At 42.3% G+C, this 22,258-nt stretch overlaps 1 protein-coding gene across 1 annotated transcript; it reads right to left on the reverse strand.

Annotated features, from left to right (window-relative positions):
* Positions 1 to 762: 762 nt before the first annotated feature.
* Positions 763 to 19,257, reverse strand: LOC121143129 (sperm motility kinase-like). The gene is made up of 2 exons (XM_040754317.1): positions 19,147 to 19,257; positions 763 to 1,592 (listed from the first exon to the last, which is right to left on the reverse strand). Exon 2 carries the CDS (start codon positions 1,579 to 1,581, stop codon positions 763 to 765), a length of 819 nt encoding a protein of 272 aa, XP_040610251.1. The 5' UTR covers positions 1,582 to 1,592; positions 19,147 to 19,257.
* Between the last annotated feature and the right edge of the window lie 3,001 nt (positions 19,258 to 22,258).

Genomic DNA, 22,258 nt, shown 5'->3' on the forward strand with positions numbered 1-22,258 from the left:
GCAGGCTGGCACGCAGCAGCATAGTCGTCTCAGACAATTTCCAATTCTCTTCTTAACCCTTTTCCAGACTCGGGATAGACTGCTGGCAGAGCCTGCAGTTACATCTTCAGGAGGGACATCTTCAAAGATGTTGTTGGATGTTGCCTGGGGGGATGATTTCTGGATTTCAGTTATGTCTTCATAACTTATGCCTTCAGGAGAGACATTGTCATATGTTTCATGAAGGGAAGATCTCTGGACTTCAATTATGTCTTCAGGAGTGACAGCATCAAACCTGTTCCTGGATGTTTCCTGAAGGGAAGGTCTCTGGATTTCAGGTCTGCTTCAGTAGGGACATCATCAAAGGTGTTCTTAGATGATGGCTGAAGGGAAGATCTCTGGATTTCAGGTCTGCCTTCAGTAGGGACATCATCAAAGGTGTTCTTAGATGATGGCTGAAGGGAAGATCTCTGGACTTCAATTATGTCTTCAGGAGTGACAGCATCAAACCTGTTCCTGGATGTTTCCTGAAGGGAAGATCTCTGGATTTCAGGTCTGCCTTCAGTAGGGACATCATCAAAGGTGTTTTAGATGATGCCTGAAGGGAAGATCTCTGGATTTCAGGAATGTCTGCAGGAATGACATCATCGAAGCTGTTCTTGGATGTTTCCTGAAGGGAAGAAATCTGGATTTCAGGAATGCCTTCAGGGGTGAGATCATCAAAGGTGTTCTCAGATGTTTCCAGAAGAGAATCTTTCAGGATGTCATATGTGCCAGTGGTATTCACAATGTGAGGTACCTCCCTGTAACTTCCTGAACTCTGAGTGCATGAGCTGTTGTTTTCTGAAGTCTGTAAGGGAGGTGGTACTTGGGATCCTGCATCTCCTCCTCCATGTCTGAGTAGGTACTGCCCTTGAATGGAAAGTCTGCCGTCACCATTGCATACAAAACCACTCCCTTGCTCCAGATGTCCACTGCCTTGGCGTCATATTCTTTGTCAGAGAACAGCTCTGGAGCACAATATCCAATGGCTCCGCAGAAGCCCTTGGTACTTTGGCCAGGGGAGACACGGGTGGCCAGGCCAAAGTCGCATAGCTTGATGTTGCCTTTGTCATCAAGCAGCATATTATCCAGCTTGATGTCTTGGTGTGCAATGTTATTCTTATGGCAGTAGTGAACTGCACACACTAGCTGTGTAAAAATGTGCTGGGCCTCCTCCTCCTGCAGAGAGCCCACCCTCTCAATGTGGCTCACCAGATCTCCACCAGCAGCATGTTCCAACACCATATAGGTGTAATCTTCGGTGTTGATGACATGGAACAGCTTAATAATATATGGGTGGTCCAACGTTTTCAAGATGTCAAGTTCGGTTTGAATGCTGAAGTCATTCCTTGTTCCATTTTGCAGGACCTTGATGGCAACTTGCTCCTCTGTTTGAAGGTGGCAGGCAAGCTTCACCTCAGCAAAGTTCCCTTTGCCAAGGGTCCTGAGGATGACATAGTGATCGGATAGTGTCTCCTCTTCAGAGGTGCTGGCCTTCAGGTCCAGCTGCATGGTCACCTTCCCACTGGTCTTGTTAGTGAGGTTCTTGGTAATATCCATGACAACACCAACTGAGAAAACCAGATAAAAACAAAGAGAAGTAGGTCTTAGGGAGAGTCTATAGCTTTCAGTTTCTACTTGGAGAAGTGTGACAAATGCAAGGCACACTTACAATGAACCTGTGAGTCACACAAATAAAAATGAGAATAAACTTGACTCCATGAAGGCTTTTGGAAAATGTACTGAAGATGAGAACTGAATCTGAGGAAGTAGACAATAATGCACATTCCAAAAGCATAAAACATTGATTATTAAAAAGGGCAAACAAAACAGACACAACCTTACCAAAAGTGGTTATGTAGGAGAAAACACAGTTTAAATCTATAGCCAAACTTTGATGCTGTTACAGCCAAAGTGGCTGGAATATAAAGAATCATTTGGAAGGATTTATTTTGGCAACTAACATGACAATTCTTGGGAATAAATTTTTCTTCACTACAAAGTTCTCAATAACCTAAACAATGGAAATCATATAGTCATAAACACTTGAAATACTTTCTTAATGAAAGTATAGAGTGCTAATAGTAACAGAGAATCAACATTTCTGAAGAAATAACTAAATCAGAGGGAATAGAAATAATCATGCTACACAGCTCAACAGATGCTCTCCTTTGCTGAGAAAAAGAAATGCTGTTTTTTATGGAAAAGATTTCCATTATCAAATTCTAAGGTAATCCTTTAACAGCCATTAAATTTACCTATGTTTCCTGTTCCCAAATAGTGTATTTTACTTTGACATAATTTGGTGAATATTATGATATCATATTTGTCTTTTAGTAATGTAGAAAATCATTCTGTATTAATTAATAGTCATTTGCTGCCATGAAAACGGAATTCATGAGACATTTCTCAGAAATCCATGATATCTATCAAGTATTTAAACCTATGTACATTTACAACTTATTTTGAATTTTTTATTCTTTCAATAGTTTTGATAAATTCTCACATAATTATTCAATTTACATTTTAATTCTACTTCTTTGTTTTCAGATCTGATAATGTTTCTTTGAGAGAAGATATTACAGGTTTGATGTTTCCTTACTACATAAGTATGAATAATGATAATCCAATATTTTTCTGTTCTCTATATAGTGATAAAATAAAAGATTTTCTAAGCAAAAATCTGGACTCACTTAGTTGTCCTAATTTATGCTGGATGCTCACATAAGTGGCACATTTTATTTCCAGAGTACTATGATAGCCCTGACTTTCCTTCTTTCTTTCTTTCTTTCTTTCTTTCTTTCTTTCTTTCTTTCTTTCTTTCTTTCTTTCCATAATTTCCTTCTTTCCTTCCTTTATATTTTCTTTTGACCAGAGGTATCTTTGTGTTTATAATGGTCATTTCTCTTTCTGACATTGTATTAGCTTTTTCATATCATTAGAGAACATTACAAATTCAGCATCTTAAGAACACTCTCTCAGCCTCAATACATGGAGGAGGGCCTAGGTTCTGCCCTAAATGATGTGATAGATTTTGATGATCCCCCATGGGAGGCCTCACACTCCTTTAGAAGTGGATGGGGGGATGGGATGGGGCATTGGTGGGAAGAATGGGAGGAAGAGAGGGAGTGGGAACTGGGGTTGGTATGTAAAATATGATTTCTTTTAATTTAAATAAAAATTAATTAAAACAAGAAAAGGCCTTCTAGGAGTCAATGATGTCAACACATTTCTCATTCAAATTGCTCAAGTTTCCCAGTATTTTATCCTATTCTCATATATTATGCCCTGGCCATATTTTTCCCTCTTTGCCCTCCCCCAGACTCTCCCCCTGTCTTCCCCAGATTTACCCTCTCTACATATCCCCTCGAGAAAGGTCAGGCTTCTCAGGAACACCAACCAAATATGGTATAATATGCTACTGTAGGACTGGGAAATACAGCCGCAGGAGGAAAAGGGTAGCATAAGTAGGCCAAAGAATAAGTGACCAACCATCCCCCACTGTTAGGAATCCCACAATACCATAGGCTACTTAGCAATATCATATATGCATAGGAACTGGGTAAAATCCCCTGTAGGCTCCCTGATCTCTGTGAGCTCCTATGAGTACCAGACAATTTCTCTGTGGGCAATGTTCCTGTGCTGTCCCTGACCCCTCTGTTTCCTCTGATTCTTCATTTGGAAGTATTTTAAAAATGTGTACTAGCATGAAATGGAAAACTGGAGCAAATGGCAAACTTCTAAACTTGTGTGAACTAGCAAAACTGCAAAGATAGCATATAAAACCAAAGCAGATCAATAAAGAGAAACATAGTTCAATATTTGTTGAAGAAAAAAAACTCTAGAAAAAATTTTGGTTCACTGACATGATCAGGTTCTACCTTTATGAATAGCTGAACATGGGACCCACGAAAACTCCCAAAGTTCACATAGACTGCTAAGACTGTTTCTTATCCACAACCTTATTGTTATACCTTATTGCTGAAGACAACACAAGTGTGTGTTAGTCAACATGGAGAAGTTGAGTGGGTGAATACCTAGAAGACTCACCACTACTGACTGACGAGCATGACACAGGAATATACTCTGCAGTCTAGTGAAGGAGAAAGACAATCTTCAATATCCCCCAGCTACAAACCCTAGAACAACAATGACCCATATACAAAATAGACTGAAACAATAATGGCATAAATACTCTGTCCATAATCAGCCACTTTTTGATTGGTTTTCAGGCCCACTCCATGAGATGTAAACTGTAACTGACACTGCTAATGTGGCCAGGAGACTGAGTAGGTTGGTCGTGGGCCTATGGGAAAACCTGATGCTATTATCCTGCTAAAGGAACATAGTGATAAAACAACTCTTGATGACGTAGTGCTATACTGAGAGATTAGCGTTTCAAACATCCCACACCAGTGAAACTCTCTTGCAAGAGATGGAACTAACACAGAGACTCATAACGATGTAGAGAGAGTGTGAGACTTTGTAATACTTAGTTCTAAATGGGATGGCTTCGTGAAAATCATCCTTCAAGTTTCAGGGAGCAACTGACAAAAGGAGACAGAAAGACATTAGGAGCCAGAGGCAATAGATGTTCACAAGGAAGAAGATAATCACAGTACATATGAACACATAAACTCACGTAGACTGTAGCAACACACAAGCATAAAAAGCTTCAAGCCAGATGGGGTTCTAGCAATGAAAAGTGGAAGGGGAAACAAGTTTCCATGCCTAATCAAGGACACTTTTGCAATTGTTTCCTGATGGCAAAGGAAGAATCAGTTTCCTTCAATGAGTTCTCACTGGGTATCTTAACTACTCCACTTGATAGGACCCATGTGGGAGAAACATTGGCAAACACATAAACCAGCTCAATAGAAGTGTCATAGACGTTTTGACTCATTTTTTGAGGATATTTTATAGGTATTGATTTTTCTTTGTGTTTTGCTTTTTAATAGAAAGAGAGGAAGACCATAGCCCTACATGGGTATGCAGGGAGGAGGGTGTGGAAGTAATTGGGATAGGCAGAAAATGATAGAAATAATTATAGAACAATGGAGTACTATTCAGCAGAAAAAAATAATGGGATCATGAGATTCGCAGGCAAATGGATGACACTAGAAGAAACCATCCTGAGTGAGGTAACCCAGTCACAAAAAGAGAAACATGGCATGTACTCTCTCATATATGGATTTTAGACATAGATCTGGGGGGTGCCAGCCTACAATCCTATGGCTAGAGAGTCTGGGAAACAGAAACTTCATTTAGTGGCTGATCGAAGAAGAGGCAGACTCCCTTGGTTAAGTACTGAGCTGAACTCAAGAAAGCCAGTAACAGAGAGGGAGGACTGATGATCAAAGAGATTAAGACTGGGCTGGTTTAACCCCCAGAAACAGCTGACCTGACAAAGGTTAACTCTTGAATCCCAGGCATCAGCCTGGGAATCCATCATGGGACTGATCAAGACCTCCGGAATCTGGGTGTCAGTGAGGAGGCCTAGGTAATCTATTGAGCCTTGGGCAGCAGATCAGTACCCATCCCAAGTATACACACGGACTTTGGACTCCCATAGAACAATGTGAGGTGCACTCTCACCCTGAACTCTTGGGGAAGGGTCTAGGCCCTGCCCTATATGAAATGACAGACTATGGACGCCCCCATGGAGGGCCTCCCCTCCCTGGGGGAATGAGGGGAAAACGGGGGGGAAGTTGGGGGAGGGCACGGGAGGAGGGGAGGGAAAGGGAGAGGGACCTGGAACTGACTTGTGAAGCAACCTTGTTTCTTATCTAAATTTAAACTGGAAAATAAAATTTAAAAAAAGAATATAAAGAATTTTATAGGGATAAGCCTCACCTTTGCTTCATGTGTATAAATGTGTATATACTTATATAAAGTCTAATAAAGTAAACATCTTATAAAATATATTAAGTAAAAAAAAAGAAATAATTGTAGAAAAGAGTATCCCTCCACAGCTAATGGGCTCCCAAAGCCATTCACGCACTACGGATAAATACTGATTCCACTGCCAGGGGAACTATAGAATGCTCAGGCCTCCCCACTGACACCCAGGTTCAGGAGCCCTGGTTCCGTCTTAGGCAGACACCTGTGCTTTTATTGGAAGCTTTTACTGTAGGGAAGAGGTTACTAAGAAGGACTGGTACCTGGCTTGTATTCATATTGGGACTTTCGCCTCTAGGGGAGGGGGCAATTAGGAGGAGCTGAATCCTGCTATATGTGGGGCTTTGCCTGTGCAAGGGAAAATACCTGGTAGAAACAGACACAGCAATGTATTGTGTGGGGTTATTAGTTACAGAAGAGGGGAGATCAGGTGGGATGTGCATTTGGTTGTCACAGTGGGGCTTTGGTCAAATGGAAGGATATAAAACAGTAAATAACTAACACCTCTTTCAGAAAAGGAGATGAAAGACAAGAGAGACTTTTGTATTTCATAGACATTTATACATAGCAGAACCAGAAAACTAACTCCGTGTGTGTGTGTGTGTGTGTGTGTGTGTGTGTGTGTTAGCTTGGATTAACCTTACAACCTGTGACTTCCCATGTGTGTCTGTGTATATGTGTTTCAGTGGCTATAGAAGAGGGGATTCTGAGCAGTAACTGACTCCAAAATCTGCATGGGGAGGTCGTTGCTGTCAGGTCGGGGACACCTTGAAGGATATGACTCCTAGCCATGTATAGAGACTGTAAGGGAATGAGAGTTTATCAGCACCTGGCATCATGATCTGTTGCATATGCATGGGGTCTGGGGGCTTGGACTATGGCTGAGGGGATACCTTCTGGCCCAACTCCTACCTTTCTGTCTCTTGCCCTCATGCTACTCTGTTTTTACGTCCTCTCCCTCCTCCTCTCCCTTTCACTGCCCTGTGTGTGTGTGTGTGTGTGTGTGTGTGTGTATGTGTGTGTGTGTATGTGTGTGTGTAACTTGGCTATTCAGGATTTGGAACTTTCCACTTCCTCACTCTGGATACAATCCCTCCTGCCACCTTCCTTCCCTCTTGTGCCTCAGCTCATCCCATGTAAGCACCAAACATGACCCTTTAATGAGTTAAATGCATATATGTATGTGGTTTTGTGTTCATACATAGACACAGGAATTTCTATCCTACTGAGGACATTGATCTTTGTTCATTTGTATGGATGTGCAGAGCAGACCACTGGGGAGTGAACAACCTAAGTGGGAGCTTGTCCCTGAAGGAGACTGATTCTGTCTGCACAGGTACTGATAACCTGTAACACTTGTCATGGCGTTCCATGTGGAATTGACCCTGTCTGCATTTGCATGTGAACTGCTGTTTCATATTTGTCTTGCATTTGTAGCCACATCATTGAGAGACAGAGCTAACCTTTCCCGTAAAAGACACAATTGCACCTTTGTCAACCTAGATTTAGGATGGCAAAATCACATCTCTGCATTTTGACCAGTTGTGGGTCTCTGTAGTAGTCTGGTGTTTCAAAAAGGTGTTTTGATGAGAATCAGCTGCTATATTTATATGTGGGTACAACAATATACTTTTGGAATACAGTTAAATATTACATTTGTTTAATATGATGGAAGTAGTAGTTTTCTTCTCCTGTCTAGTCCATGACCTCTGCAGCCAAGGTTAGTTGTCTACGTTTATAATACCAAGCATGTATTTCCTTAGACAGATATGCAGTGAGAACAAGTGCTTCTAATTAAATGTAGGGTTTTCATTTTTGCACACGTGATCTCAGCAGATCTACCACTGAAGATGAATGGATACTTCCTTAGACTTGTGACTTGGATGAAACAAGAGTAGAACACCATCCTGGGCACACGGGACACTTCCAAACAACGAGAAATCAAACAGCAGCAGCTGACTGGTGAGCACACAAGCAGCCGTGGTTTCAATTGTGAGGACCACATGCATCAGGGTTAGTGGCATATGCCTGTTTTCCCAGAGCTCATGGGGATTAGAAGGAACAGAAGTTCAAGGTCATTCTCAGCAACATAGAGAGTTTGGGGTCAGCCTGTGCAACAGGAAACACTGTCTCTAAATAAATGTATGCATGCAAACATGTAAAATCATGGAGGGCAACTGGGTGTAATGGGTGTGAATCCCATTATCTAGGTGTCAAACATGGCAATGACACAGCTCCTACCTTCTATGAATGAGATACCAGCTTAGATTTCACAACATCTAGGAGTGGGAATAGCTGGATAATGGTCCATTAAGTGAGGCTTTCATGTGGTGATTGCTGGTTTCTGCATGCAGAGTCCTTATGCAGCCACCTAAACCTGTACTATGCAGCCATGCAACCTTTGACACTTGTCAGAGTGCAGCAAAAACCTGTTAAAAATGGATCCAGGGCTGAAAATGTAGCCTTGGAGAAGAGCCATCCCGAGGTACGGAGAGAGCCAGAGGATTAGAGAGTCCCTGCAACCAGGAAAGCTTCCCTAAGGAGAAGGCACGGGCCCAGCAGCAGGCTGGCAGGGAGTGACAGGCAAGTGGCAGAAGATTCAGGCTCAATAAAGGGTGGTGCAGAGTGGGTGCTGAGGAGAAGAAATGGGGGGGAAGGATTGGAATTGGGAGAAGATCAGGGCAGGTTGTCCAGGACCCAGGGAGAGGGAAAAGCAAGGTTATCAATAGTGATTACTTTGGGTAAATTTAGTATCTAGTATTTAATACACTCATTAAGTACTTGAATAATGAGTATTATTAAACAACGGTTATCTTTTATAATGTACTCCCCCATATGTCTAGGCTGAGAGAGTATCCCCATATGGAATGATCTCCCAAAGCCCATTCATGCACAGGAATAAATACTGGTTCTACTGCCAGTGGCCCCATAGCCTACCCAGGCCTCCAAACATAACAGCCATGTTCAGGAGGCATGGTTTGATCTTATGCATACACCTTTGCTTTTATTGGAATTCTTACAGTAGGGAAAAGGCTACCCTAAATGTCTGATACCTGGCTTCTATTTGTATTGGGACTTTTGTCTCTAGGGCAGGGGGTGCTTAGCAGGAGCTTAATCCTGCTATATGTTGACATTGGCTGTGCAGGAAAAAATACCTGCAGGCAGAGCAATGTACTGTGTGAGGGCTTAGTTACAGAGGAGGAGACTGACAAAAGGGCCTGCATTTGGTTTTAAGAGGGGCTTTGAATGGAATGATTATCTAGCAGTAAGTGACTGACACCTCATTATGGATGAGTGTGTGTGTGTGTGTGTGTGTGTGTGTTTGTGTGCGCGCGTGCGTATGTGCGTTTGAGAGTGTTTGTGTATGAGAGACAGAGACAGAAACAGAGAATTTTCATGGCCATTTATACATTACAGGACCAGAAAACTTACTGTGTCTGTGTGTGTGTCTGTGTGTGTGTGTGTGTGTGAGAGTGTGTGTTTATAGGTATTTTATTTGCTATGTAGGGCTAACCTCAAAGGTCCTGTGAGCTCCCATGTGTGTATGTTCATATGTGTGTCATTGGATATAGAAGAAGGGATTCTGAGCAGTACCTGACTCCAAACTCTGCATGGGGAGGTTGTGGTTGTAAGACTGGGGACACACTGAAAGACATGACACCTTGCCATATATAGAGGGATTTGGTTGTAAGGGAATGGGAAATATATCAGAACCTGGCATCATGTTCTGGTGTGAGTGTATGATGCGATACCTACTGGACAGGGGGGTTTGACTATGGGTGATGGGATACCTACTGGATCCAGCACCCATCTTTTTCAGCCTTGCCCTCAGGCTCTTCTGTTTCTACCTCCTCTCTCTCTCTCCCTATCCCTCTCCCTCCCCCATCTCTCCTCTGTGTTTGTGTGAATATAACTTGGTTATTCAGGATTTACAATGCAGCAGGTCCTGATATTTGTGTGTGTTGATTTGGCTGTAGGGGAGGCTACAGCTTGCTGAATCTGATACTTACCCATGTGTGTGTGAGACTTTGCATTTAAAGGGGAAAAGTCAGGACACACAGCATATGGTCCTGTGTTTCTGTGCAGGGACAGAGAAGTTGTTGATTGTTTTGTGCATTTGTGCACCGAGATCCCAAACAGAATGCATCTTTCCACACTTCTTCTCTTCCATGGTTGTGAAAATAGATGGTTTCAGAAGGTCTGATTTGTGTTTGCACGGTTTCTAGTCTGTCCTGAGTGAAAGGGCCATCAGGTAATATCTGTACGCTATAATGAGATTGATGACTACGTTAAATGCCCTCATAGAGCCTTCATCCAATAGCTGATGGAAGCAGAAGCAGAGATTCACAACCAAGCACTGAGCAGAACTCCTGGAATCCAGTTGTAGATCATGAGGAGTGATGGGCATAGGGGTCCAGACCGTCTGGCAAAACCCACAGAAACAGCTGACCTGACACGTTGGAGCTCACAGACCACAGTGTGACAGCTGGGGAACCAGCATAGGACTGAAACAGGCCCTCTGAATGTGGGTGTCAGGGGGGTCTAGGGCAGTCTATGGTACTTCTGGCAGTGGAACCAATGTAGATATATGGGGGAGGACCTAGGTCCTGCCCCAAATGATGTGACAGACTTTGATGATCCACCAATGGATGCCTCACCCTTCCTGGTGTGTGGATGGGGGATTTATGGTGGCATGAGAGGATGGGAGGGAGAGGGAACTGGGATTGGTTTGTAAAATAAGATTGTGTGTAATAAATACAAATTTATTTTAAAAGATCTTCAACGATGAAATGACAAAAGGAATAAAAGACTGGATAATATATTCATATGTGCATTCTACCCAAGTTTTAAAATAACTGACATTAATATTTTCCAACTATTCAATAAGGGAAAAGGAAAGAGACACTATCCCATATCTTCTACAAAGCCTATAGTAGCCTTCTCCAGACCCGGTAACATGAGCTTTCCTTCCTTGATTCCACATGCTGAAAAAAGTAAAACCACTGACAACCACCCTCAGTTTTCCCAGAGTTCCCCAAGTGTGTGTGGTAGCACCCACAGATAAATGATAGAGAACAAAAATAAACAAACAGAGCAAAGCAACCCTAACTCCAAAATAAGCAGAGTATAAGCCAACAGTTTATGCACCTAAACATGACAATCCTTGTTGAAATCACTTGAAACCTTTAGTAAATTCAACAGAACAGAAATCTGAACCTCTGCAATGCTCCCAAGCTTTCCTTCCTTTATCCCACACGTTGGAAAAACAGCAGTGACCTCCACCCCCCAGTTTTCATCTTACTTGCCAAAGTGTGTGTTGTGGCACCGACAGAAAAATAACACACAGAAGACCCCAACCCCAGTGAGTCCAGCTTCAGGAGACCCGCCCACACAGCAAAGATGTCAGCAATTCCAGGACCCCAACCCCGGCGAGTCCAGCTTCAGGAGACCCGCCCACACAGCAAAGACGTGAGCAATTCCAAGACCCCCAACCCCACCGAGTCCAGCTTCAGGAAAGACATCAGCCCTTCCAGGCCCCAAACTCTGTGTCAGCATCCCCAGCTTCAGCTGCAGGAAGGACGAGACCAGTGGAGACGGAAAGACCCCACCAGCACCCACTGGAAGAAGAGATGAGAAGAAGACAGAATAAGAGCTCACTCAGCAATACAAACACCAACATGACCCCACCAGAATCCAGGGATCCAACGCCAGCAAGACCCGAAAAGCACTACATAGACGAAGAAGAGACAGACCTTAAAAATTATTTCATGAAGGTGATGGAGACCCTCAAAGAAGAAACGAGGAAATCCCTTAAAGAAATAGAAGAAAAAACAAACAAAAAATCCATGAAATGGGGGAAAAATTCAAGAAATATACAAATCTCTCAAAGAATCTATAAAGAGCACCAAGAAAAAACAACCAAAAAAATTAAGGAAACAACTCAAACAAGTTGAAGGATTGAAAGCTGAAATAGAAACGATAAAGAAAACACAGAATGAAGGGATGCTGGAAATAGAAAAGCTGGGTAAACGATCAGGAACTACAGATGCAAGTATCATCAATAGAATACAAGAGATAGAAGAGAGAATCTCAGGTGTTGAAGACTCATTAGAGGATATACAGTCGTCAACCAAAGAAAATCTCAAAACCAACACATCCTTAACACAAAATATCCAGGAAATATGGGACACCGTGAAGAAGCCAAACCTGAGAATAATAGGTATAGAAGAAGGCGAAGAAATACAACTCAAAGGTACAGAAAACATATTCAACAAAATCATAGAAGAAAACTTCCCTAACCTAAAGAAAGATATGCCTATGAAAGTACAAGAATCTTACAGAACACCAAATAGGCTCGACCAGAAAAAGAAGTCACCTCGCCATATAATAATCAAAACATCAAACCTACAGAGTAAAGAGAAAATATTAAGAGCAGCTAAAGAAAAAGGCCAAGTAACATACAATGGCAGACCTATCCGAATTACACCTGACTTCTCAATGGAAACGATGAAAGCCAGAAGATCCTGGACAGATGTCCTACAAACGCTAAGGGAACAAGGATGCCAACCCAGACTACTATATCCAGCAAAGCTCTCAATTACCATAGATGGAGAAAACAAAATATTCCATGACAAAGCCAGATTTAAACAATACGTATCCATGAATCCAGCTCTACAGAAAATGCTAGAAGGAAAACCTAGATCCAAGGAAGATAACTACATTCACAAAGACACAGGCAATATATAATCCCACTTTACAAAACACCAAAAGAAAAAGGGAGGAGAAACTACACAAAATAACTTCACTAACAATAAATCAAGCACAAACAAGGACCATCAATCAATGGTCATTAATATCCCTCAATGTCAACGGCCTCAACTTGCCTATAAAAAGACACAGACTAGCAGAATGGATACGAAGACAGAACCCTTCCTTCTGCTGCATACAAGAAGCACATCTCAACATCAAAGACAGACGTTATCTCAGAGTGAAGGGTAGGGAAAAGATCTTCCAATCAAATGGTCCCAAGAAACAAGCGGGTGTAGCAATCCTAATATCTAACAAATTAGACTTCAAATTAAAATCAATCAAAAGAGATGAAGAAGGACACTTCATATTCATCAAAGGAAAAATACATCAAGGCGAAGTCTCAATTTTAAACATCTACGCCCCAAATACAAAGGCACCTACATTCATGAAAGAAACATTACTAAAGCTCAAAATGCACATAAAATCTCACACACTAATAGTAGGAGACTTCAACACTCCGCTCTCACCGCTAGACAGGACCTCCAGACAGAAACTTAACAAAGAAACAAAAGAACTAATAGAAGTTATGACCCAACTGGGTTTAACAGACATCTATAGAACATTCCACCCAAATACAAAGGGATATACCTTCTCGGCACCACATGGAACCTTCTCTAAAATCGAACACATACTTGGCAACATATCAAACCTCAGCAGCTACAAAAAAATTGGAATAACTCCATGCATCTTATCTGACCACCATGCTCTAAAATTAGAATTCAACAACAACACAAATTGCAGAAAACCTACAAACTCATGGAAATTGAATAATGCTCAACTGCACCATCCCTGGGTCAAAGAAGAAATAAAAAAAGAAATTAAAGACTTCCTTGATTTCAATGAGAATGAAGACACAACATACCCAAACCTATGGGACACTTTGAAAGCAGTGCTACGGGGGAAGTTCATAGCACTAAGTGCCCACATGAAAAAACTGGAGAACAGTCATACTAGAGAATTAATAGCACAGCTGAATGTTCTAGAACAAAAAGAAGCAAATTCACCCAGGAGGAACAGACGCCAGGAAATAATCAAACTGAGGGCTGAAATCAATCAAGTAGAAACTAGGAAAACACTAAGAATCAATGAAACAAAGAGTTGGTTCTTTGAGAAAAAAACAAAATAGATAAACCTCTGTCCAAACTAACCAAAAGACAGAGAGAGAGCATGCTAATTAACAAAATCAGGGATGAAAAAGGAGACATAACAACGGACTCTGAGGAAATCCAGAGAATCATCAGGGCATACTTTGAAAAATCTGTACTCCACAAAATTTGAAAATGTAAAAGAAATGGACAATTTCCTGGATAGATATCACTTGCCAAAACTAAATCAAGAACAGATAAACAATCTAAACAGACCTATAACCCCTAATGAAATAGAAGCAGTCATCAAAAGTCTCCCAAACAAAAAAAGCCCAGGCCCAGATGGCTTCAGTGCAGAATTCTACCAGAAATTCAAAGAAGAGCTCATTCCAATACTCCTCAAAGTATTCCACAAAATAGAAGCAGGAGGCTCACTGCCAAACTCTTTCTACGAGGCTACAATTACCTTGATACCCAAGCCACACAAAGACACAACTAAGAAAGAGAACTATAGACCAATTTCCCTCATGAACATCGATGCAAAAATACTCAATAAAATACTCGCAAACCGGATTCAAGAACACATCAGAAAAATCATCCACCATGATCAAGTAGGCTTCATCCCAGGAATGCAGGGATGGTTCAACATTAGAAAATCTATCAATGTAATCCACCATATTAACAATCTGTGAAAGAAAAACCACATGATCATCTCACTAGATGCTGAAAAAGCCTTTGACAAAATCCAGCACCCCTTCATGATAAAGGTCCTAGAGAGATCAGGGATAACAGGAACGTACCTGAATATAATAAAAGCAATATACAGTAAACCAACAGCTAACATCAAACTAAATGGAGAGAAACTCAAAGCAATTCCTCTAAAATCAGGAACAAGACAAGGCTGTCCACTCTCTCCATATCTCTTCAATATTGTACTTGAAGTTCTAGCTACAGCAATAAGACAACAAAAGGAGATAAACGGGATACAAATAGGAAAAGAAGAAGTCAAACTTTCACTATTTGCAGATGATATGATAGTTTACATAAGTGACCCAAAAAACTCTGCAAGGTTACTCCTAGAGCTGATAAACACCTTCAGCAATGTGGCAGGATACAAGGTAAACTCAAAAAAAATCAGTGGCCCTATTATATACAGATGATGAAGTGACTGAGAAAGAAATCAGAGAAACATCACCCTTTACAATATAGCCAAAAACAGCATCAAATATCTGGGGATAATGTTAACCAAGGAAGTGAAAGACCTGTATATCAAGAACTTTGTGTCCTTAAAGAAAGAAATCAAAGAAGATACCAGAAAATGGAAAGATCTCCCATGCTCTTGGATTGGTAGGATCAACATAATAAAAATGGCAATCTTGCCAAAAGCAGTCTACAGATTCAATGCAATCCCTATCAAAATTCCATCACAATTCTTCAAGGACCTGGAAAGAACATTAATCAACTTTATATGGAAAAACAAAAGGCCCAGGATAGCCAAAACAACCCTATACAATAAAGGAACTTCAGGAGGCATCACCATACCTGACTTCAAGCTCTATTATAGACCTATAGTCCTGAAAACAGCTTGGTATTGGCACAAAAATAGGCAGGTAGACCAATGGAACCGAATCGAAAGCCCTAATTTTAACCCACACACCTATGAACACTTGATTTTTGACAAAGAAGCTAAAACTGTACAATGGAAAAAAGAAAGCATCTTCAACAAATGGTGCTGGCATAACTGGGTACTGGTATGCAGAAGACTGCACATAGATCCATGTTTATCACCTTGTACAAAACTTAAGTCCAAATGGATCAAAGATCTCAACATAAATCCAGCCACACTGAAACTTTTAGGAGAGAAAGTAGGAGATACTCTTCAAGGAGTTGGTACAGGAGACCACTTCCTAAACATAACACCAGTGGCACAGGCACTGAGATCGACAATTAACAAATGGGACCTTCTGAAACTAAAAAGCTTCTGTAAGGCAAAGGTCACAGTCAAAAAGACAAAAAGGCAGGCCACAGAATGGGAAAAGATATTCACTAACCCTACATCTGACAGAGGGCTAATCTCCAAAATTTACAAAGAACTCAAGAAACAAGTCTCCAAAACACCAAAGGATCCAATTAAAAGGTGGGGTACAGAACTAAATAGAGAATTCTCAATAGAGGAGGCTAAAATGGCCAAGAGACACTTAAGAAAGTGCTCAAAATCCTTAGCCATCAGGGAAATGCAAATCAAAACAACTCTGAGATACCATCTTACTCCTGTCAGAATAGCTAAAATCAAAAACACCAATGACAATTTATGCTGGAGAGGATGTGGAGAGAGGGGAACACTCCTCCACTGCTGGTGGGAGTGCCGACTCATACAGCCTCTCTGGAAATCAGTATGGAGATTCCTCAGGAAAATGGGAATTAATCTACCACTAGACCCAGCAATTCCACTCTTAGGCATATATCCAAAAGAGGCAAATTCCTACAACAAGGGCATCTGCTCCACTATGTTCATAGCAGCATTATTTGTAATAGCCAGAACCTGGAAGCAACCTAGATGCCCCTCAACTGAAGAGTGGATAGAGAAAATGTGGTACATTTACACAATGGAGTATTACTCAGCAGGAAAAAACAATGGAATCTTGAAATTCACAGGTAAATGCATAGCACTGGAAGAAACCATCCTGAGTGAGGTAACCCAGTCGCAAAAAGACAAACATGGTATGTACTCACACATATATGGATGTTAGACATGGATCAGGATAGTGCTAGTCTGTACTTCCACTGATAGTCTGGGAAACAGGAAAGAACCTAAAAGATATGCATATATGCATAGTACCCAAGAGAAGAGGATTGAGACAAGATCCTCTGAATGGATGGGGAACACGGCGAGGGGTGGGGGGGAGTGGGAGCTGGGAAGAAGAGAGGGGGTGAAGAGGAAGAGAGTTGGTCATGGGGGAACAGGAAGTTGAGTGGGTGGGGGTAGAATAGGGGAAAGAGGGAATCATAGGATAGAAGACAGATCAGGCACCAGAGTGACCTTGAGTGACCTAAAGGGATAACACCAACTGGTAAGCTAAGCAATAGTGGAGAGACCACCTCAAATGCCCATTCCTGATAATGAACTTGAGGTCTATAACCATCCGGGAGCCTTCATCCTGTGACTGATGGAAGCAGAGGCAAACACACAATTAATCACTGAACTGAACCCAAGGAACCCAGTGACAGAGAGAGAGGAGTGATGAGCAAATTGGCAAAGAATGGGCTTGCAAAACCAGCAGAGACAGCTGATCTAAACAGGGGGAGCTCTTGGACCCCAGACCGACAGTGGGGAGGCCAGCATGGGACTGATCTGAACCCCCCAAATGTGAGTGTCAGTGAGAAGGCCTGGGCAACCTATGGGGCCCTGAGCTGTGGATCAGTGTCTATCCCTGGAATACAAACAGTCATCATGTGCCTATAGCACAAAGAGGGATGCGCTCTCAGCCTGGACTCTTAGGGGAGTGCCTGGACCCTACCCAGAGTGAAATGACAGACTCTAGATATCCCCTATGTGGAAGGATTTGGCAATAGGGTGGGAGGGTGGGGGGTAGGGGAGTGTGGGAGGAGGGGAGGGAGAGGGAACTGGGATTGACATGTAAAACAAGCTATTTAAAATTAAAATAAAAAATGATAATAAAAAAAGAAAAAAATAACACACAGCAAAATAAATAAATAGAACAAAATAACCCTAAATGTAAAATAAGCAGAGACTTTAAGCCAACAGTTTATATACCTAAATATGACTATCCTAATTGAAATCACTTGAAACTGTCAGCAAGTCCAACAGAACATAAAGGAAGTCCTGTTCATGTTCAAGATGAGTTCACGACTGAGGGACCGAAGGGCATACTGATCTAAACATTGGCAAATAAAGCATATGAAGAGAAGGGGCCAGGCAGTGGGGGCAGAGGCCTTTATTCCCAGCACTCAGGAGGCAGAGGCAGGTGGATCTCTGGGGTATTGTAATCCCAGTCAGGCTCCTGGTCAGGAACTGCCATAGATCCAACTGGGTAGGTATCATCAGTTTGATGGATGTCATCTGCATAGATTCTAGCCTGTTCCCAAACTCGCCTGCGTTCCTCAGGGAGGAGATTGTTGGTAAGAATCCTATAAACATCATGGAAGGTAAGGTTATAGGACTGGGTAATATACTGGAATTCTTTAATAAAGGTGGAAGGGTTGGCACTATAGGATCCCAATCTTTTGTCTATTTGGGAGAGTTTAGTCAATGAGAAGGGGACATGAACTTTGACTAAGCCATCCACCCCGGCAACCTCTCGCAAGGGGAGAACTGGAGCTGGTTTAGGTTGGGGAGGTAAAGGGGGTGGTCCCTTAGTGCAGCGGGACCGAGTAGTGGGAGGACTAGGGACTGTTGGTGGTGAGCTGAAGGAGGGTGCCAGTGAATGCTGACTAGGGTGACTTGTCACTGAAGAGGGAGGAAGGGAAATCGGAGGGGCCAGTGCAAGAGGGGGAGCTGAGGGTTTTGTTCGACGGGGAGAAGGCTCATTGGCTGGGTCAAAAGCAGTGGAGGGATCATCTTGTTCAGACTTCCTAGCCAAAAGGAGTTGAGTGGGAGAGCATGAGGCACAGAGAGAAGGCTTGGAGCGTAGCAGAGAGAAAGCCTGGACATAGAAAATCTCCTTCCATTTTTCCAATCGCTTACAGTAGTTGTAAAGGTCCCGAATAATATTGGGATCCAGGGTGCCATTACGTGGCCATTTGGACTGATTATCTAAATGGTATTTAGGCCAAATTTTATGGCAAAAGCGAATAAGTTTAGGTCCCTTTAGTTCAGGTGTCAGGTGTAGAGACTTGAGGTTTTCTAGGAGGCATCCCAAGGGGGAATGGGAGGCTACAGAGGACACAGTTCCCATGGATGAGAAGGAAAAGGTCACTGCAGACTGTAGTCAAGGGCGTCCCCAGGACTCAGGGAGGACCACTGAAAGAGGACCAAGCCGTTCAGAGGGTCTTCCCCCAACTCAACGGGGGGCAGGCTTAGCCCAGCTAAGCCAGAAGAGACTCGGCGCCTGGTACCAGGGCTTTTCTAGAGGCCAGAAGGCGTAGATTGAAACCGAGCTCTAAGAGGGTCTCATCCACAGGAAAGGTTCAGGAAGGGACGCAATGACCCTGTAGGGCCTAAGGAAACTGCAGGATTGCAATTTCAAGGGTGGTGGGATGGGGTAAGGTGAGGAGGGTCAGCTATAGCCTTAAGGGCCTTGCCTGGGCTACCTCCGCCTCTACAAGTATCCTGACTTAGGGAGCTGAATCACCAAATGAAGGGGAGACTTACCCAATCGTTGATGGTGGATAGAGTGTCAAGCGATTGGTGAGCTGGAAGGCGAGTCTGCTGCAGGCCAACTGGAGATGAGAGATAGGGTCCCAGTGCGGCTCAGACCATGAAAGGGAGCACAGGCACCAGGAGAGCCTATCCCGGGTTTCGGCACCAAATGTAAGTGTTTCCGGATGGGTCGGGACAGGATGGAACATGAGTGGGTCAGGTATTCTGGCACTCTGGAGTCACAGAATACTGAGTGTTACACAGCTCAGGTAGAAAGGTATCCTGGAGCTCATCCAAAGGTGTTTATTGGAAGGCAGCTGGACCAGCCAAGCTGAACATACACAGGGTTTATATAGGGATTCCTGGGGTTGGGGAAGTTTTTCCAGAGTAGGGATTGGTCCGATTTCAGTGCTGAGCTCAGATTGGCTAGAGCTCTGCTCCAGGATTGGTTACTTTCTTAAACAGGATTAGGGTCAGATTTGGCTCTGGTTTCAGGGCCAAAGTGTGTTTCTTTCTCTGGTCCTTTTTAGCCTTTTGGCTCCAATTTTAGGGCCAGGGTACATTTCTTTCACTGATTCTGATTCCAGGGACAAAGTGTGTTCCTTTGGCACTGGTTTTAGGGTGTGTTTCTTTGACTGGTCCCTTTTCCCTAGAATAGGTATGAAAACTGGGAAACGGAGCACCAAGGCTGATCAATAGCTTCTCAAGCGGCATACCTGGAGGAGATAATTAAACATTTCTCCCGAGGGAGTGATATGGAATATAGCAAATGTCCAAGCAGGCAAAATCATCCTGAGGGCTGCCTTTCCTAGGCTATGGTTGAGGCTGATTATCTGACACTGAAGACCTGCCAGCATCAGGACAGGCAGGTTCCTCATTAAAGCCTAATAAGTCTATAGGCAGCTGATGAGTATCAGCAGGAACAGAGCACACAATGCTCTGGAACCCAAATTGGGGACTCACCATCTTGTGGGAAACACAGCAGACCCCCGGGCCCAAACCAAAACTGGATCTGGTCCTCTCCAAAGACCTGAGATCAGGTCTTTCCATTTAACTAGAGGTTTTTGCTGTACAGCAGGCCGCCAATGACGATCTGCTGTGGAGTTGCCAGAAGCATCCACAATTTAAAAATTTAAGATATAGAGAATAAATGATAGAGTAGAGTGAGGGGAACCAAGGTGGCACCCAAGACTGCTCCTGTGAGCCCTGAACACAGCAAGGTAACAATGGGGGAGGTCTAGCATTTGTACATTAAACATGTTGGTTCCTTTCATTCCAGCGATAACTACTCTGGCATCATCATCATCTTCATCATCGCATTTTCTGTATTCTTATAAAAACTGCCCACATCTGTAATGCAAATTAGTCCAGGTGGCTGGAGATGTGACTCAGCATTAAGAGCATTGGCTGTTCTTTCCAACACCCCTGTGTGAATCCCATCACAAACATAACAGCTAAAACCACCTGTAAGCATAGGTACAGAGACCATCGCCTTGTTATGACTTCTGCGGATACCACTTGCACACGGTGCACAGACATACAAGCTATAAAAACTCTCTTAAACTTCAAATAATGAGCAATTTTGAAAATTCGATTAAGGTAATTCTCATTTTGATTTGTTGTGGTCCTAGATTAATTCGTCTTTGCCTCATATCTGTAAAGATATAATATAAAAGAACATATACTAGGGGCATTATTGCTCAATTCCAGTGAAAAGGTGAAAATTTATAACTTGCAGCATGAATAGGCCAGATAGAGAAAGTGGTTGTTGAGGTTAGGGAAGTGTATACTAAAGCAGAGAGTTATGGTCTCTGATGAGCTGTTATGCATATCCATGTAATGAATCCTGCGTAGTGAACTCCTGTGTGATTCAATGCAGTGAGGACACTGGGGCCAGTTTTGCAATATTAAGCTGAGCTAAAGCCCAGAAGTTATGTGATGGGATTTTAGATGAGGGAATGCATTTCTCTGTAATCCCTGTCTTTAAAATGGCCAAGTATAGAAAGGTATCCTGTTATATTCTCTGGGAATAAATCATTCCTCATATTTAATAAAGTATTGGACTATGATTGGAACTTTGAGAGCAATGTCCTACACTGTTTTGGTCAGATTTGGCAGAGTAGCTCTTGAAAACACCACCAGAACCTGCCAAACAACTTCCTGTTGTAATCCTATTCATCGTGTTGTCTGTAGAAATGAGCTCCTCATCTTAAGTGTGAGATTTAGAGTGATTTTGTGACTCTGGACTGAGGTAAGTCTCTGCCTGACATATGTAATGTGACATTTTCTGATTTAAACCACCACAATACCACTGTTCAGAATGCAGGCCAGATCTAACCCACAACAGAAACATTGCGGCACAGTGGGGTGGGCCAGTTTCCTTATCTTTAAAATGGAAAGATGATTCTGAGCCTAAATCTTGTAGGAGAAAGATGCCTTGGAACTATGTGGAGCCACCTGATGCTTCTCCACTCATTGGTACCCTGTAAGCTCAGTTCAGCTACCATGTAACACATTTTCTCTTATTCTTAGTATACCTGGGATTCTCTATTATTTTTTATTCCATCATGAAGCCTGGCATCCATGTGGGAAATAAGTTTTCTTAACGCATGCGGACTTCTGCAGATGTCTCTAAGCAAGCAGACTATTCCTTAAAATAGAAAAACAAGGACCTCATCCAAATTCTTTTTAAACCAATGTTACCCTGATCTTGAGAGACAGAATTTGGTAGAATTTGCTGCAGAGGCAGAGGCAGGAAGATTTCCAAAGAGAAACCCTCTCTCAGAGAAAAATAAATAAAATTAAAAGAAATGAAGTAATAATAGATAAATAAATAAGCCAAGTAAAGATGGAAAATACACAGAGAGTCTGGATACTGTACGCTATTGTGTTTTTCAGTTTTTTGATTGATCAGGAAGGAACAGCTGCTAAAGTACACTTGATTATAAATGCTGCTGAATTAATTTAACTTCTATCTTTTAAAAATTCCTTGACTTCAAAATTTAAGTATAAGGATATGTTACTTCGAAAAGGAGTTTTTATTTATGTTTCTACAGAAAATGAAAATCTGAGGATTCCTTCCATGCTTCTGTGGTTTGATGAACCAAGACCCCCGGAAGCAGTA

This window comes from Mesocricetus auratus, unplaced genomic scaffold (assembly GCF_017639785.1).
Source record: "Mesocricetus auratus isolate SY011 unplaced genomic scaffold, BCM_Maur_2.0 Super-Scaffold_100011, whole genome shotgun sequence".
In the NCBI taxonomy this organism is placed as follows: Eukaryota; Metazoa; Chordata; class Mammalia; order Rodentia; family Cricetidae; genus Mesocricetus; species Mesocricetus auratus.

What these genes read in the sequence shown, in the direction of transcription:
- LOC121143129 (XM_040754317.1), bottom strand. Translation starts at nt 1,581, where the DNA reads ATGGATATTACCAAGAACCTCACTAACAAGACCAGTGGGAAGGTGACC.